This window comes from Tachyglossus aculeatus, chromosome 12 (assembly GCF_015852505.1).
Source record: "Tachyglossus aculeatus isolate mTacAcu1 chromosome 12, mTacAcu1.pri, whole genome shotgun sequence".
NCBI classification, from domain to species: Eukaryota; Metazoa; Chordata; class Mammalia; order Monotremata; family Tachyglossidae; genus Tachyglossus; species Tachyglossus aculeatus.
The window spans coordinates 13,100,431-13,119,311 of NC_052077.1; the positions used below are offsets into that span (position 1 = coordinate 13,100,431).

The 18,881-nt window shown below is 42.9% G+C and overlaps 1 protein-coding gene across 2 annotated transcripts in view; it reads left to right on the forward strand.

Annotated features, from left to right (window-relative positions):
• GRID2 (glutamate ionotropic receptor delta type subunit 2) overlaps positions 1-18,881 on the forward strand; it is a 924,709-nt gene that overhangs the window by 534,747 nt on the left and 371,081 nt on the right. For both annotated transcript variants that reach the window (XM_038755327.1, XM_038755326.1), the window contains exon 3: positions 18,275-18,559. In XM_038755327.1, the coding sequence (XP_038611255.1) occupies positions 18,275-18,559 (285 nt within the window). The remainder of the gene's footprint in view (positions 1-18,274; positions 18,560-18,881) is intronic.

Below are 18,881 nucleotides of genomic sequence, written 5' to 3' on the forward strand. Positions count from 1 at the left end.
ATCTGTAAAATGGGGATTAAGACTGAGCCCCACGTGGGACAACCTGATCACCTTGCATCCCCGCTAGCACTTAGAACAGTGCTTCACACATAGTAAGAACTTAACAGATACCATCATTATTTCCAAGAGAGAAGGTTGGGACTGAGACCAATTTGGGCTCCAGAAAACAGTAGCAGTGAATGCCCCTTCTGACCCATTCTGACCACGGGAGACCCTGGACATGTATAGTTTTAATGGACTTGGCCCAATTCCAGAATAACATAGAATCAATCAATCATATGTATTGAGCGCTTCTGTGTGCACAGCACTGTACTAAGCGCTTGGAAATTACAAGAAATTAGAAATTACAGGAACACCACAGCCTCTTCCTATTGGGACCTTGCTGATAGCATAAACTCAGCATGTTTTAGGGCTCTGCCAGGTACAATTGCACGATGGGAAACAGTGAGCAAGGAATCTCAAATGGAAATGTTACAGCATGATAGATGGCAATGAATACAATATCTCAGATTCCACGTCAGGGAAAGAAAAATTTTGGGATTTTTCCACCCTTGCAAGAGACTGATATGAAAGTCAAATTTCTTGGACAAATGAGTGTTTTCATTTCAGGGTAAAGGTTACACCATGTCCAGCAACTATAAATTCTCATTCCAGCCTATGTGAACACTATTCAGTTATGGAATTAGACAAGCATATCATGTTTTCTCTCTCCTGGAAGTGAGAAAAACAGAAGTGTGGACAAACAAGCTCTTGTATTAGAAACCTCTCTAATTGCTAAGATCATTCCTCAGGAACCAAACAGCTTCATATTGTTATGGGCAAAGAATGTGTCTGCTAATTCTAACAAGTAATACTAATAATTATAGTATTTGTTAAGCACTCACTATGTGCCAAGCACCATTCTAAGCACTGGGATAGATTAAAGCTAATCAGGTGTGATACAGTCCCTGTTCCCCATGGGGCTCACAGTCTTAATCCCCATTTTACAGATAACTGAGGCACAGAGAAGTTAAGTGACTTGCCTAAGGTCACACAGAAGACAAATGGCAGGATTAGAACCTTTATCCTCTGACTCCCAAGGTCGTGTCCTTCCACTAAGCCATGTACTTAATACTGTGCTCTGCACAAGTAAGCCATGCAATAAATACCATTGATTGATTCACATGGAGCCCCTTGACATGCCTATTTCCCATACAGGCACGTGTCCTTCCGAAACAGAGCACAGAAATGGCCACCTATTTTGCTTTTCATCATCTCTCACCGGTTCTCTCATAAACTTGGATGTCTTTTGTGAAAGGCTCTCAGGGATCCATTTTTTCATTGATTTGAAGTTGTAAGCAAGACCAGCAACAGCATCATGTTCAAACAAGACTCAGCTCGAAACTTGGAGGGGAAACACGACAGGAATAGGATTTGGTATTTATTTAGTTGTGTAGTGTGTTCCATTTGACAGCGTTTTAACTCCCGATATAACACGTCAGCCGGCCTCCTAAATGCATGCTAACTAGCCTCGGTGCTGTCTTCTGGGAAATTCGAGTTGTGAGTTCTCACTGGGCCCTGTCATAATTTATCATCTACAACTTTGAATCTGGCCTTGCCTATGCAAACATGGAGGGAAGGGGAGACTGGTCCTTGCCTTCCCCAATTTGAATGAGATTGCTGACTGCTGGAGAGATTTCATAAAGCAACACGTAATTGAGATCAATCAATCAGGAGTATTTATTGAGCGTATACTGTACGCAGAGCAACCAGTCAATGGTGTTTACAGCATACTCTGTACTAAGCACTTGGAAGAGTAATGAGCCACTTATGAGAAGCAGCGTGACTCACTGGAAAGAGCCCGGGCTTTGGAGTCAGAGGTCATGGGTTCAAATCCACTTGTCAGCTGTGTGACTTTGGGCAAGTCACTTAACTTCTCTGGGGTTACGTCATCTGTAAAATGGGGATTCAGACTGTTAGCCCCCCGTGGGACAACCTGATCACCTTGGAACCTCCCCAGTGCTTAGAACAGTGCTTTGCACATAGAAAGCACTTAATTGCCTCATTATTATTATTAATTTGCAACAGAGTTGCTTGACACATTCCCTGCCCACAGTGAACTTAAAGTTTAGTTGGGGAGAAGGATATTCATATAAATAAATCATTTATAATATATACTTTATAGATATGTACATCAGTGCTGTGGGACTGAGGACAGGGTGAATATCAAATGCCCAAAATTCACAGATCCAAATGCATAGACAACATCAAAGGGAAAAGGAGCTGGGGAAAGGAAGGCTTAATTGGGAAGGCCTGGTGGAAGAAACGTGATGAATCAACCGATGAATCAGTAATATTAAGTGCTTCTTATGGGCAGAGCACTGTATTAGTCTCTTAGAAGAGTACAGTACAACAGAGCAGGTGCTCTAAGATAATTGCCATTTTTACCACTTTACTGATAACAAGTTCATGGGTATAACTGCACAATGACATATAACAAGGTTATCTTAGGAAGAGTAGTTTCTTACAGGTGCAGATCTCTTTTTGATGAAAAAAATTATATTTGTTAAGCACTCTTCTAAGTGCTGGAGTAGATACAAGTTAATCAGGTCAGACATACACATAGGCCACACAGTTTAAGGTAGGAGGGAGGACAGATATTGAATACCCACTTTATAGATGAGGAAACTGAGACATGGAGGAGTTAAGTGACTTCCCCAAGTTCCCACAGCGGGCCAGTAGTACAGTTGGGATTAAAATGCATCTCCTTTGACCCCCAGGCCCATACTCTTTCCACTAGACTATGCTGCTAAACAAGTTATCTTTCCCAGAGAAGCAGTGTGGCTTAGTGGATAGACCACAGGTCTGGGAGCCAGAAGGACATAGGTTCTTATCCTAGCTCTCCCACATGTCTGCTGTGTGACTTTGGGCAAGTCAGTTAACTTCTCTGGGCCTCAGTTCCCTCACCAGTAAAATGGGGATGGAAGCCCCATGTGGGACAGGGACTGTGTCCAACCTAATTAACTTGTATCTAACCCCCAACGTTTAGGACAGTGCTTTGCACATAGTAAGCACTTAAGTACCATAATTATTTTTTATTATTTTTCTGGTGGAAAATCCAGCTCCCCAGAGCTGAGGGCCAGAAGTTCTATTGAGTATGTGGCTGGCTTGAGCTCAAGAGTAATGTTATTCTGACGCTTGGAAAAATGAACTCTCGTTAGAGAATACCTGAAGCTTGCAGTTCTTACGAGTCATGTTTGGCTAATTAGAGTTCATTGAAACCTTCACCCTGCCCTCAAATTGTTTCCTAACCTCCCTCTTGAATTGCCTGTACCTCAGTTCAGTCTCTTCACATCACATTGGGAGAGAAGTTGGTGCTGCCAAGATTTGGGGGAGACTATGCACCCAGTCCCTTTGACATCTCATCATCTTCATCTCTGGCCTCCCCATTATCAACAATGTGCATGTTTTTAGTTAAAAAAAAAATCCCCTGGACTCCCAGTTCCATGTGGACCAAGTTTGCCATTACTTAATATTAATGGTATTTGTACAGCACTTACTCTGTGCCAAGCACTGTACAAAGATCTTGGATGGATACAAGAGAATTTGGTCAGTCTCTGTCCCATACATGATTCACAGCCTTTCAGCCTCAGGAGATATGGTGAGCAGACACGACATTTGTGTTTGTGGCTTTGCCTTGGTGCCTGGGCCCACCATGTAACTTTCTGTTGTCCATCGGCATTTTGAGATTTCAATTTCTAGACCCAGGGGCAGGCATCCGACAGCAGGATAAGGAAGGGGAGACGTGAGGCTACTGGTCTTCACCAACAGCTCCTGTCTGCACTGTACCCGAGGGCTGACTAAGCGGCCACTAGAATATTTCACAAGCATACGTATCTCCATGAGGACTACCTATCATGCCTTGGGCTACCAAGTGCTTGAAGTAATCCTTTCCCCTAGTGCTTTTTGGCCAGTGAGTCAGGCACTGTCAACATCACTGAATTCTGAGAGGAGTCCTTGAGATTATTCCAGCTGGCCCGCTCTGACACAGCCACAATGCTGTGGGAATGACCTTTGTACCGTTGCTCTCTGAACAAGCCCAAGCATACCCAACACTGATGGCTCTGCACAGACATTTGTGAATCTATTTCTTTCTGATGTCTGACCCATCTGATCATCCGCTTTCATGCCCAGTAATGGGATTGGAAACTCCCTCCCCTGAAATGTCAGCTGAAGGCTCCAACAGAAACCTTTCATTATGCTTCTTGCAAGGATTCTGGATCATCTTCCACAAATGACCCAGAGCAGAGTTCCCCAGACTCTGCAAAAGATCAGCCTGATTCCTTCCTGTGTGAAAAGGTTTTTCTCAATAGGAGGGGATGCTAACTTCCATTAGACAGAGAAAAACCAGCTTAGCTGTATTATTTCTACACTACAATAGCCCTTTGCAGAGAGTTACCAACTCAGTGATACTCTTCTAGACATGCAGAAGGTCTGCTTGTAGAAGAGAAGTGAAGACTGCTTGAACGGATGAGCTCTAAATGATCAAGTATCAGGCATTTGGGGAAAATTCATATTTAAAAGCCACAGACACCCCCAGTTGAGGAGAAGAAATGGTATTTTTGTCAGTCTTACTATGAGTCATACTGTAATAATAACAACAGTAATAATAATATTAAGCGCTTACTATGTTCCAAACAGGATGCTAAATGCTGGGGTAGATACAAGTTAATTAGGTCAGCCAAAGTCAATCAGTTGTCTTTATTAAGCACTTACTATGTGCAGAGCACTGCAAGGGAGAGTAATAATAATAATAATAATGGCATTTATTAAGCGCTTACTATGTGCCAAGCACTGTTCGAAGTGCTGGGGAGGTTACAAGGTGATCAGGTTGTCCCATGTGGGGCTCACAGTCTTCATCCCCATTTTACAGATGAGGGAACTGAGGCACAGAGAAGTGAAGTGACTTGCCCAAGGTCACACAGCTGAGTACAATACAGCCGAATTAGCAGACAGATTCCCTGTTCATAATGAGCTTTTAGTCTAGAGAGGAAGACAGATACTAATATGAATAAATAATTTACAATGTATAATTTAAAGATTTGTACATAAATGTGGTGGGGTCGGGGATGGAGCAAATTTCAAATGTTCAAAGGTCACAGATTGAAGTGCATAGGTGACACAGAAGGCAAAGCAAGCCAGGGGAAAGAGGGCTTAACTGGGGAAAGCCTCTTGGAGGAGACGGGACCTTAGTGATGCTTTGAAGAGATTGGTGGTTTGGCTAATATAAATGAGAAGGAAGTTCCAGGCTAGGGGGAGGATATGGGAATGGGGTCAGCAGTGAGATAGATGAGATCAGGGCAAAGTGATTAAGCTGCAGCTAGTGGAGTGGAGTGTGTGGGCTGGGCTAGAGTAGGAGATTGAACAGGGCAAGCTGATTGAGTGCTTTAAAGCCAATGGTAAGGAGTTTCTGTCTGATGTGGAGGATGGGCAGGCATTGAAGGTTCTTGAGATGCGGGGAGAAGTGAACTGAAAGCTTCTGTTGATAAGTGATTACTGCAGCAGAGTGAAGTATGGATTGGAGAGTGGAGAGACAGGAGGCTGGGAGGTCAGCAAGGAGGCAGATGCAGTAGTCAAGGCAGATGGGGTAAGTTAGTGGATCAGCATGGTAACATTTTTGGATGGAGAGGAAAGGGTGGATTTTAGCAATGCTGTGAGAGTAGAACTGACAGGATTTGATGACAGATTGAATATGTGGGTGCAATGAGAGAGATGAGTTGAGAACAACGCCAAGGTAACAGGCTTGAGAGGTAGGGAGGATAGTGGTGAACTCATTTGCTCCCACGGCTTCAACTATCATCTCTACACTGATGTCACCCAAATTTACATCTCCACCCCTGCTCTCTCTCCCTCCCTCTAGGCTCGTAGCTCCTTCTGCCTTCAGGACATCTCCATCTGGATGTCTGCCCACCATCTTAAACTCAATATGTCCAAGACTGAGCTTCTTATCTTCCTATCATTGTAGACGGCACTACCATCCTTCCCATCTCACAAGCCTGCAACCTTGGTGTCATTCATGACTCCACTCTCTCATTCACCCCACACACCTAATCCGTCACCAAAACCTGCCAGTCTCACCTCCACATTGCCAAGATCCGCCCTTTCCTCTCCATCCAAACTGCTACCTTGCTGGTTCAATCTCTCATCCTATCCTGACTGGATTACTGCATCAGCCTCCTTTCTGATCTCCCATCCTCCTGTCTATCCCCACTTCAGTCTATACTTCACTCTGCTGCCCACATTATCTTTGGACAGAAATGCTCTGGGCATGTCACTCCCCTCCTCAAAAATCTCCAGTGGTTGCCAAACAACCTTCGTGTGAAGCAAAACCTCCTCGCTATTGTCTTCAAAGTTCTCCATCACCTTGCCCCCTCCTACCTCACCTCCCTTCTCTCCTTCTCCAGCCCAGCCCGCACACTCTGCTCCTCTACCACTAACCTCCTCACTGTACCTCGTTCTCGCCTGTCCCACTGTTGACCCCCGGCCCACGTCCTACCTCTGGCCTGGAATGCCCTCCCTCCACACATGCACCAAACTAGCTTTCTTCCTCCCTTCAAAGCCCTACTGAGAGCTCACCTCCTCCAGGAGGCCTTCCCAGACTGAGCCCCCCCATCCTCTCCTCCTCCTCCCCATTGCCCCTGCTCCCTCCCTCTGTCCTACCCCATTCCCTTCCCCACAGCACTCGTGTATGTTTGTACATATTTATTACTCTAATTTATTAATGACGTGTATATGTCTATAATTCTATTTATTTTGATGGTATTGACACCTGTCTACTTGTTTTGCTGTCTGTCTCCCACTTCTAGACCGTGAGCCCGTCGTTGGGTAGCGACTGTATATGTTGCTGAATTGTACTTTCCAAGCACTTAGTACAGTGCTCTGCACACAGTAAGCGCTCAATAAATGCGATTGAATGATAAATGGTGTTGTCTACAGTGACGGAAAAGACTTGGGGAGGACAGTGTTTGGAAAGATAAGGAGTTTTGTTTTGGATATGTTTAATTTGAGATGTAGGGGGAAGCCAAGCAGATACATCTTGAGAGCAGGAGGAAATGCGAGATTGCAGGGTAGGAGAGAGGTTATAGCTGGAGATGTAGATTTGGGAATCATCTGCATAGCGACGGTAATTGAAGCCATGAGAGGGAATGAGTTTTCCAAGGGAGTGGGTGTAGAGGGAGAATAGAAGGGGATCTAGAACTGAGCCTTGAGGGACCTCTACTGTCAGCAGGTGAGATTCTGTGTTCTACATGGAGTGTAGTTTTAAATAAGAGGGAGAACAGGTGTAGATTTCCTGTTTTACAGAAGAGAAAACTGGGGCTCAGTGAAGTGAATTGTCCAAGGTCACACAGCAGGCTAGTGGCTCCTTCCCTTCCCCTCAGCACCTGTATATATGTATATATGGTTGTACATATTTATTACTCTATTTATTTACTTTACTTGTACATATCTATCCTATTTTATTTTGTTGGTATGTTTGGTTTTGTTCTCTGTCTCCCCCTTTTAGACTGTGAGCCCGCTGTTGGGTAGGGACTGTCTCTATGTGTTGCCAATTTGTACTTCCCAAGTGCTTAGTACAGTGCTCTGCACATAGTAAGCGCTCAATAAATACGATTGATGATGATGATGATGATGATGATGAAAGGTCCTCTGCCTCTGTCCTGTGACCTTGCCACTAAGTTGTGCTGCTTCTCATTTTTTCACATTCTGGCACTCCTTGCCCAACAGAACATTAAAGCTGCATGTGTGACAGGTACACTGAAAATGCCAAAAGACTTCAGAGTGGGAGAAGCATTGACAATTTGGGATCACAAGGCTCTTCGGCCTGACCCCACCTTGATAGGGGTGGTCCCCAGATTTTTGTCATGGTACACAGAGTTGACTTTTAGTTCTAGTCCAGAAATGCTGTTTTCGGATCTGATTTGCTAAACTATAATACGAGGTTTGAAGTGTTGCTGAGGAAACAATGTATGTTGAGTAAACGATGCACATGGTGATGTAAAATCATGATTTATGAAGCATTTAAAAATGATCCCTGCTTGGCTGCAACCTCTTGATATTAATTTTTAGCTATTATTGGGGGATGGGCATTTTTATTCTGTCACTGGCTTAGAAAACCATATTGCACACTGATGAAGCTGACAGAGTAAAATGTGAATAATGACAGAGTTTGGGGTATAGATCAGGAATTGTGGTAGTTGTGTCAGTTGCCAAATGACAGTGCTATAGATAACAGAAGTGCAAAGAATAACATACAGATTATCATACAGCATTGGTAGTTCTTTCAGTAGCATTTGAAATTAATAAAGAGACCAGAGCACTGGAATGAATCGATAATATTTACTGAGGTCTGGTGCACTTGTCCAGCGCTTGGAAAAATGGTGATTGTAAACTCTCTGTGGGCAGGGAACGTATGTTTTAATTTGGCAGTGCTTTTCCAGGTGCTTAATACAGTGCTTTTTACTCAGCAGTAGGTGGTTGTTTTTTGTTTTTTTATGGCAGCTATTAGGTGCTTACTGTGTGCCAGGAAGTGTTGTAAGCACTGGGGTAAATTCAAGATAATCAGGTTGTTCACATGTAGGCCTCACAGTCTTAATCCCGTTTCACAGATGAGGTAATTGATGCACAGAGAAGTTCAGTGACTTGCCCAAGGTCACTAAGCAGACAAATGGTGGAGCTGGGTTTAGAACCCAGGTCCTCTGATTCCCAAGTCTGTCCATCCACTAGGCTACAGTGAGTTCAATAAATACCATTGATTGACTGTCACAATAGAAGTAGGGGACCCTATTCTTGCTTTCAAGAAACTTGCAAACTAAAAACTGTAAGCCAATTTTCTGGCCAGAGAAATTCACCAAGATCTTTGGGCTACTCCATGACAGCGGGGCTGGTTGAGTCCAAGTCTAACCCTTTGGACCATCAATTTCAAAGCAGAACAGGCTTGGATGTTAGGTTCAGTTGTGTTAAATCTATTCTCAGTCCCCTTGCTTGAGGATGGGACAAAGAATCTGGAAGCTGGAGTCAGATTATCATTCTGATCCACCAGGAAACTTTTCCAGTTCAAAATAATAGTCATCATCATCTTTGTGTGTTAAGTGCTTATTATGTGCCAAGCACTGTATAAAGCCCTGGGGCAGATAGCAATCAAATTAGAAGCAGTCCCTTTCCCAACTGGGGCTCTCAGTTTAAGGGAGAGTCAATAAAATGAGGATTCAATACCTGTTCTCTCACTCAGAATGTGAGCCCCATGTAGCACCTATTCCAGTTCTTAGAACAGTGCTTGACATTCAAAGATTCACAGCAGACAATTGGCAGAGCCAGAATTGGAACCCAGGTCCCCGGACCCCCAGGCCCATGCTCTTTATTTCCACTAGGTCAAGCTTCATACAAAAAACATTGTGCCGAATTTCCAGGAGCTTTTTCTTTAGGCAGGTGACTATCCTGGAAGCATTTACTCAGAAGACATGCTGGTGATTATGAATTATTTCCCTGTCAACACAGCACTATGTGAATCTGAAGAAGCAGCTTCCTAGTGGATAGAGCACAGGCCTGGGGATCAGAAGGTCCACGGTTCTAATCCCGGCTCCACCACTTGTCTGCTATGTGACCTTGGGCAAGTCTTTGAACTTCCCTGCACCTCAGTTACCTCATCTGTAAAATGGGGATGAAGACTATAAGCCCAGCAAGGGACAGGAACTGTGTCCAACCCAATTACCTTGAATCTACCCTAGTGTTTAGTACAGTGCCTGGAACATAGTAAGCACTTAACAAATGCCACAGTAATAATAATTATTATTATTAATATTTTAAAGGCCGATATTATATAAAAGATGTTCCTGTGAAACGCTTCACACAACCCAAGACTTTCAGCAGCAGTGGAGAACATAATAATATCACATAATTTTGCTACCTAGGTAATATACTACCCAACAATCCACAGAGAGCCAAAGTAGGAGACCAAATTAAGAAGGCCAGCATGATTTGGGGGAGAATGAGAGACAGAGTTAGTGATCAAGCTTTGTATGGGTATCCAATAGCCATTTATATTTCAAATTAAATAACTTCCTTTCAAATGAAAGGTGTATTGTAAAAATCCTATACACAATTTACATCCAACTGAATGGTATGTTTTTTTCAAGAAACTTTCTTCTTGCCTCAGCTCCCCGCTTACTCCTTACTAATGAGCTCCTTTTCATAAGGAGGAAATGGGTGTGAATAAGCTGTTGAAAGACAGAGAGATCCATTTTAAAAAGTAGACTACAGATGCGTTTTCAGTGTAAGAATGCATATGTTGAGTCTTAACATTTTAAGATTTTTATTTTCTTAGAATCAACTGTGATAATAAAATATCATTATGTTTCTGTATGCCATTTTCATCTTTAACAATGCATGCACATGATTTATAGGAGTTCGGGTAATAAATTATGTCTATAACCATCTGCTGAAACTTTAAGGGTATTGAAGGCAGAGTTTTCCTAGAACATGAAATATTAATGACTCAGGAGCTTGAATTTTTCACTTGAAATTATTAATCAGGTGAGCTTTTCATATGCCACCATTTTCTTAAAGAAAATATAAAAACTCTGTTTTTATTTTTCATCATTTTTATTATTCATTCACTCATTACAATGATTAATTTTCTTATGCTGATATTTTGTGTGGGGTTTCCAAATGTTCCTGTGAATGGCTCAAGTGTTAAGTGAACTGGATGACTAGGTATCAGATTTTATTTTATTTTTCAACATTTTCTTATTCCTTCCCTTCACATTACAGCAATTAATTTTCATACGGGGCTTATAAATAGCTCAGCCTGGATAATAAGCCCAAAGTGTTCCAGTCAGATTAAAAAGTATTTTGCAGTCTGCAGTCTTTTGAAGTCTTGATGTTGCTCCCTACACTTTGTCCATTCCTATCATTCTATCTATGCTATTTACCCTTTCTATCTTGATATCTCCTGGACTGTATTTGGATTAGAACCCAGATCCTGAGAATCAGGCCTGTGCTCTTATACCCCAGTAACTAACACGGCAGGGATGGGATTCCTTGTGGGGTCATGGCAACCCCAAAGCTAGCTCTCCCCTGAAATTGTGAAGGCATATGATCAATAAATTGTATTTATTGAACATTTACTGTACACAGAACAATGTACTAAGCACTTGGGAGAATACATTTTAACAGAGTTGGTAGACACATTCTGTGCCCGAAAGGAATCTGAGAGAGCACTTTATTTTTTTTTTCCAAAACTAAGAGACAGCAAAAAGCTTAGGGACAAATCTCCACCATTCATTCATTCAATCATATTTATTGAGCGCTTACTGTGTGCAGAGCACTGTACTAAGCACTTGGGAAGTACAAGTTGCCAACCAGACTACAAGTTCCATGAGGGCAGAAATCAAGTCTACCAATTGTATTGTATTGTACTCCCCCAAACACTTAGAACAGAGCTCTGCACAACACAGTAAGCACTCAATAAATACCTTTGATTGATTGATTGTGACATTGCATCCATGATCCACAGGTTGTAGAAGGCTCCATCCACATCAGCCCAGCAGAACTCATTTCTTCTAGAAAAAATGGCTGATGAAATTTCTGCTTTAGCAAATTCCCCAAACAGTCCCAATCCATCTGTCTTACCCCAGCGCTTCCCCCCTTTCCCCTCCCTGTCCTTATAGATTTCCCTGCCCCTTTCTATGATTCTGGCTATTCAGTATAGACAGTCTGAGAGACGATTATCCAAGGCAATTAACTCCGTAAGCTGTTATCTTCCTAACATAACAGCACTTAATAAAACTTTTCTGTAGAAGTGTGCCACAGGCAAGACTCTCTGAGAATGATATTGGGTTAAGCCTGGAACAGTAAATAACAGTCCAGTCACACAGTAAGAGCAATGATGTACTGTATCTGCAGTCCGAGTTGATGAGAAAAGATTCTAAGGCTAAGTAAAGAATACGGTGGTGTTATCGAGATGAGATTAATCCAATCTCAGTTTAATTTAAACCCTGCACCTAGGATGATGAGCGCTATAGGGTATCCTAAACAGTCTGTTTCCTCTCTCCTGTTTTCCCTTTGGCCAACAGCCCTAACCCTGCTACCAGAACAGAGAAGCTTTAGGAAATTAACCCTGTCACCACAGCCAGGCTTAGAAAGTTATGAAGCCAGTGTTTGTTTTAGAAACAGTAGCAGAGGAGCCAGTGGTATCATTAGAAAACAAATTGCTGGGTGGCTTTTTTTTTTTCAAATAATTACCCACGTGCTGATTCAGAAGACCTTGAACTTTAGCTAAATGTTACCTTCTTTATAAATAATTTCCTGTCACCTATCTGCCTCTCTCCCTCAGCCCTAAGATTATTTGCAGATTCTCTAACTTCATATTCATTCCCCTGGGGAGCTCATCCATTCCCAGGGCTTCCATTACCACCCCTAAGTGGATGATCCCCTCTAGTCTGTAAGTTCGTTGTGGGTAGAGAACATGTTTACCAACCCTCTTGTATTGTACTCTCCCAAGTGCTTAGTGCAGTGCTCTACACACAGTAAGATAAATACCATTAATTGGTTGACTCCCAATTCTAGGTCTTGATCCCTGACCTTTCCTCTTCTCTGCCATCTAGCACTTCCTCTTGTCTCCAGAATATCATCTTAAACTTAATATATCAAAAACTGAACTCCTCAAATTCCTTCTCCACCTTAATTTTCCAATTTAATGGAACAGTCAATTTTGGATATTTATTGAGTGCTTATGGTGTGCAGAACACAGTTCTAGGTGTTTGGGAAAGTACAGTACAATAAAATTGGTGGATGCAATCCCTATCCACAAGGAATTTTTAGTCTATGGGGGAGACCAACGTTAAAATAAATAGCTAATAAGGGAGTATAAGGATATGTAAATAAGGGCTATGGGGCTAGGGTATCAGAGTGCTAAATAATAATAATAATGGCCAAGTGCATAATCACTGGAGAGGAGAGGATGGATAGGGGAAATGGCTTAGTCAGGGAAGGCCTTTTGGCAGAGATGTGATTTTAGGAGTTTTGAAGGTGGGGAGAGAGGGAGTTTCAGGCCCAAGAGAGGATGCAGGCAAAGCATTGACGGCACAGAGATTGAAGTACAGAGAGTTGGTTGGCATTAGAGAAATGGTGTTTGTGAACTCAACTCTAGTAGGAGATTGTTGAAGTAAGGTAGGAAGAACAGAGTTGACTGCCTTAAATCTGGTGGTTAGGAGTTACAGAGGTAGAAGAGAAGTGGTTAGGGGTCCTTGAGGAGTGGGAAGATATGCACTGATTGGATTTTCAGAAAAATGATCTGAGCAGGAGAGTGAAGTATAGACTGAAGAGGGAAGAGATGTGGGGAGGGACTTCAATGAGGAGGCTGAGATAGTAGTTAAGTTAGGAAATAAGTGCTTGGATCGGCATGGTAGCAGTTTGGGTAGAGAGGAAAAAGTGGATTTGAAAGGTGTAGTGAAGGTGGAACGAACAGATTCAATTACAGTTGAAGACATCAGAGAGGCAGTGTGCCTAGTGGAAAGAGCACAGGAGTGGGAGTCACAAGCATAGGTTTTAGTCACAGCTCTGCCATTCATCTGCTGTGTTACTGTGGGAAAGTTATTTAACTTTTCTAGGCTTCTGTTCCCTCATCTGTACTTCCCTAAGAAAATTACAAGTTGTGCAACTTTTAGTCCCCAAGTTTCCTTTCATTGAAAGGACAAGAATGATTTTTCTTTTTTTCTTCATGAACTGTGGATGAAACTGCCAAATCAAACTCAGGCTGGTAAGAGAGTTGCAGGCTGGAAGCAACTTTCACAGGGGAAGAGTGGCAAAAGAATATACATTTTATGCTTCTGCCACCATTTTCTCTTTCTCTCCCTTGGATAGCTCAAACCTTTGAAATGATGGACTCCCCATCTTTGTATGTGTGTGTGTTCTGTGTGTGCACCCACATGCATGTATGATCTACTCCATCCTCCCCAAAGAAAAAGAAAATGATTCTGTGTAACTGTATTACTCATCTCTGATTTAATCTTCAAGCTCCACTTCATTTTAATCAACTGCAGCATCCATTAGCTGAGATGTAGTTAAGGGTCAATTACTGCTTTCATTATGTTAAGTCCATAGCATCAGCCCAGAATTCGATAATATGCATTGATAACACAGATGCTAGCACTTTCTTAACAACAACTGGGGAGATTAATTGTGGCCTTTTGAAAAGAATGGTGTAGAAAAATACCGAGATTGTTTGCCAAGATCTAGCTTTGAATGACTTGTCTTTAGAAGATAAGGTTTGGTGAACTCATGCCATCCACTGACTGAAACATCAATGCATTTGTAAGAGCATTTCCTGAGCATCCAGCTGGCATTTTAGTATCTCCCATTCTCTGAGCTTCCTTTTGGTGTGATTGTCAGCCTCTGCAGCTATCAGAAACTACTGCTCAATGCATGGGAATGAAAATTGAATTAGGAATGTTACAGCATTCAAAAACCATTTTCTGACAATTTTGCCTTTCCTCTGAAGCACTGAATTTTCCAAGTCTTTTTGCAAAAGGCTTGTCAGGTAGGAAAGCAGCAAGTATGACCCTCATCTTATCCATGGGGGGGTGGGGAATGTCTTGTGGAAGAGTAAGTGAATTTGGCTATATCAGGGCAGAAAGAAAAACCAAAAGAAGCAGAAGTGACGCAGTCATCCCCATAGTTCTGCCTGGGTAGAATGGATGAGGGGGAGAACATACCATTGGAAAGCTATAGGACGGCACCCTTTTCCAAATTCACAGAGGGTAAGAGGAAAGTTTCACCCTCCTCCACGCAGAATAACGGGGAGAATCTTGGAAGAGGTGAGCTCCTGGAAGCAGAAATTAGGGTAAGTGAAAATAACTTGGAATTGATGGAATAATGAAGGCAAAGCCAAATTATTTTCCCCAGATCACACCCACAAGGTGGGAGATGGTTGAAAACAGTTACGTATGCAGTATAAGTAAGCTCTGCAATGCTTAGATGTTCATGTAGTTTTACATATATTGATGCCTATGACAGCACACATTCACAGAACAGAAAAATAAATGTAAATGTTACAGGAGACATTTTAAATGCCGCACAAAGGTCAGCTTGTACAAACTTGAATCATTTATACAACTTTATGTAGCTCTACATTTATTGCTTGTTCCTCCTGCTAGATTGTGAGCTCCTTGTGAATGAAATCTATTATCCTCTCCCAGGCACTTAGTACAGTACTCTGCACATGGTAGAAGCTCACTATACCATTCCTTTTCAATGAAACGAAAGAAAATAATTGAAATTCAAATGAAAAAGAACGGAAAAGTGGGAGGAAACTTTCCATTTATGTTGCCAACTTGTACTTCCCAAGCGCTTAGTACAGTGCTCTGCACACAGCGCTCAATAAATACGATTGAATGAATGAATGAATTTAGCTGCAGCAATTTTCCTTTCATAGGCAAGGAGTCACAGGATCCGTGAAAACAAATTCCAAATCCAGAGCAATGAATTCTAGTTCCAACTGGTTTTCCTGTAGAACCTGGGAACAGTATCCATCTGTCTGTGGGAGAAAGTTGAGGTACTTCCAGTCTTGGACTTCAGTATTCAAGTCGATGTTCCTAATGACCCTCTCCAACCTCCCATTTCCTCTCACTCCTCAATTCAGCAGATGGCCTGTTCCACTGCACAGCTCCCACTTATCAACCGGGGCATGATCTGGATCCCATCATCACTAGTCATTGTGTTATTGCTAACCTCACCAACTCTGAAATTCCAGGTTCTGATCACATCCTCCTCACCTCCCTTCTCCCTCTTCCCATGAAACTCTTCTCTTTCTCCACAGAGATCTTTGATCTCCTCCACTTACGCTGGCCAACTTGGATTCCCTGCTCAGCCTAACCTCCCTTGATCAGTAAATCCTCACCCTTGACATTGTCTTCTCTGACAAATTCACCACTCTAAGCCTCACGTCCCTCCGTTGATCTCACACCACCAACCCCTAGCCCTGGATCCCTTCCATAGGTCTGTTTGTGTTTGCACCACTGTTGGTGGAAATCCAGGTGTCTGACTGACTTAGGCCACTTCAAATTCATCCTTATTATAACTCTTCCCACTTCTCTCTACTGGAGATTTCTTCTCCTCCCCCAGAAACTCAGAGTCCACCTGCTCCCACCAATTATTCCAGACTTTTACTCTCTCCTGAAACCCTAAGGGCTCCTACCTCCTCCACTCAAAATAGAAGCTATCAGGCATGAGCTCCCAAAGTCTACTCCCTCATGTCCTAACTCCCTCCCACCACCACACCCACCATCTCCTCCTCTTCATCTATCTCTCAGTATCCTAGATCACCAGGAGTGAGGTTGTGGAATGCAGTCAGCTCATCAGGATTGTGTCAGTGCTCAAAGCAATATAGTTTCAGTGGGTGGGATAGAGAAGCAGTTTGGTGAAGAGAAGCAGCATGGCTCAATGGAAACAGCCCGGGCTTTGGAGTCAGAGGTCATGGGTTCAAATCCCGGCTCCACCAGTTGTCAGCTGTGTGACTTCGGGCAAGTCACTTAACTTCTCTGTGCCTCAGTTACCTCATTTGTAAAATGGGGATTAAGACTGTGAGCCCACCGTGGGACAACCTGGTCACCTTGTAACCACCCCAGGGCTTAGAACAGTCCCCTCCACACATCTGCCTAGCTAGCTCTCTTCCTCCCTTCAAGGCCCTACTGAGAGCTCACCTCCTCCAGGAGGCCTTCCCACACTGAGCCCCCTCCCCCTCCCCATCCCCCCTGCCTTATCTCTTCCCCTCCCCACAGCACCTGTATAGATGTATATATGTTTGTATGTATTGATTACTCTATTTTAATTGTACATATTTATTCTATTTATTTTATTTTGTTAATATGCTTTGTTTCGTTCTCTGTCTCCCCCTTCTAGACTGTGAGCCCAGTGTTGGGTAGGGACTGTCTCTATATGTTGCCAACTTGTACTTCCCAAGTGCTTAGTACAGTGCTCTGCACACAGTAAGCGCTCAATAAATACGATTGAATGAATGAATGCTTTGCACATAGTAAGCACTTAATAAATGCCATCATTATTATTATTATGAAGGAATAGATGATACTAGAATAATTGAACTACTGGGTGGTGAAGAGAAATAAGACATCTGTTTAGAGACTAGGTGAAAGAATCTTGAACAATGTGAAAGATCAGCAGATTGCTGGGATATGAAGTAGCAGGCAGATCAGCCAGTGTGGAACAATCAGGAGAGGTATTGTTCTCCCTAAGGAGAGATTTATAGGCTATCAAGGGATCCAGCAAGTAGACTGTAATACAAGGTGTTGCCTGTGCCAGTGTCCCGAACAACAAAGGTGAATCTTTATGGTTCTCAATATAGAATGATCGATCAGTGAACAGTGCTAGTCATCTGATGCTCAATACAGACTCTTTACTGGCCACATTGATCCAGGTGGAATGTTTCAAAATCATGACCCTAATCATGATTAATTCCTTGGCTATGTATTGATTGACTTCATAATCAAGATAAATGTATAGGATATTTTTATAAATGTCATTAGTGTATGATTTCAGAACTTCCACCATGAATCATCCTTCTTTAACTGGCCTATTCATTATAAGGTAGTACCTGACACCGAAGCTGGCTGTGTCTCCCAAAGGAGTCATATAAAATCAACAATAAAATTAAAGTTCAGAAGCGCTGTTTTTCAAGAGGGTGTTTTTAAAAGGTCAGGCCACACCTGATACGATGGATCGCTTCCCAAGCAGGTGGAATTTGTTTTAATTATTTCTAGACAAATTTGCTTTCATCAACCTTCAAAATCCGGCAACTGACTAGAGGGACCATTCCTTAGCTATTGAATGGGACATGCAGATATACGGGCTTTGGAAATGAAGGGGAGAAAATCCACAAACACTCAACCTGTAGGATCCCTGAGAATTCTGTAGTCAAACTCCATCTAAAATAGCAGCCTGGGTCTCCCTGAGCACAAGGAGGGAGGAAAGCACAGCCCTGAGGGACTGAAGTTAGAAATGAAGGGTCACACCCATTGCAAAAGAAATGGAGGTTGAGTTGGTAGGAGGAAGGTGAAATGATCCGATTCTTTCTTAATGAGAGTTTAAAAGTGGGAGCTGGGAAATGGTTTAAGTAGCCTTTTGAAGCCCTGTCCAGCCTCAAAAGTAGTTTGCGGTTGTTGCTGACTGATATCTCCACTCTTTTGCCCACTGTCATCTTGAATGTCCCTGTGCTTTCTTGCAGCCTGTGACCTTATGAACCAAGGCATCCTGGCCCTCGTGAGCTCCATCGGCTGCACATCAGCAGGGTCCCTCCAGTCTCTGGCAGATGCCATGCACATCCCTCATCTCTTCATCCAGCGCTCAACGGCGGGGACGCCGCGGAGTGGCTGCGGACTCACCCGGAGTAACCGAAATGACGACTACACCCTCTCCGTCCGCCCCCCTGTCTATCTCAATGATGTCATCCTGAGAGTGATCACAGAATATGCCTGGCAGAAATTCATCATTTTCTATGATAACCAATATGGTAAGTCTCACCGTGGGGGTACCACGCCATTTCGGTCCCTATCGCAGCAGGAGGGGATCTCAAACCTCTCAGTCAATCAATCGTATTTATTGAACGCTTACTGTGTGCAGCGCACTGTACTAAGCGCTTGGGAAGTACAAGTCGGCAACACATAGAGACAGTCCCTACCCAACAGTGGGCTCACAGTCTCCCAGATGTCCCATCGCCACTAAGGACATTAGGTTGTGTTTCTGTTTGGGTTCCCCTTGAACTTGAGTGAATTGAATTTCTGCATCTAGGGAAGCAGTGTTCCCTAGTGGAAAGAATATGGGCCTGGAAGTCG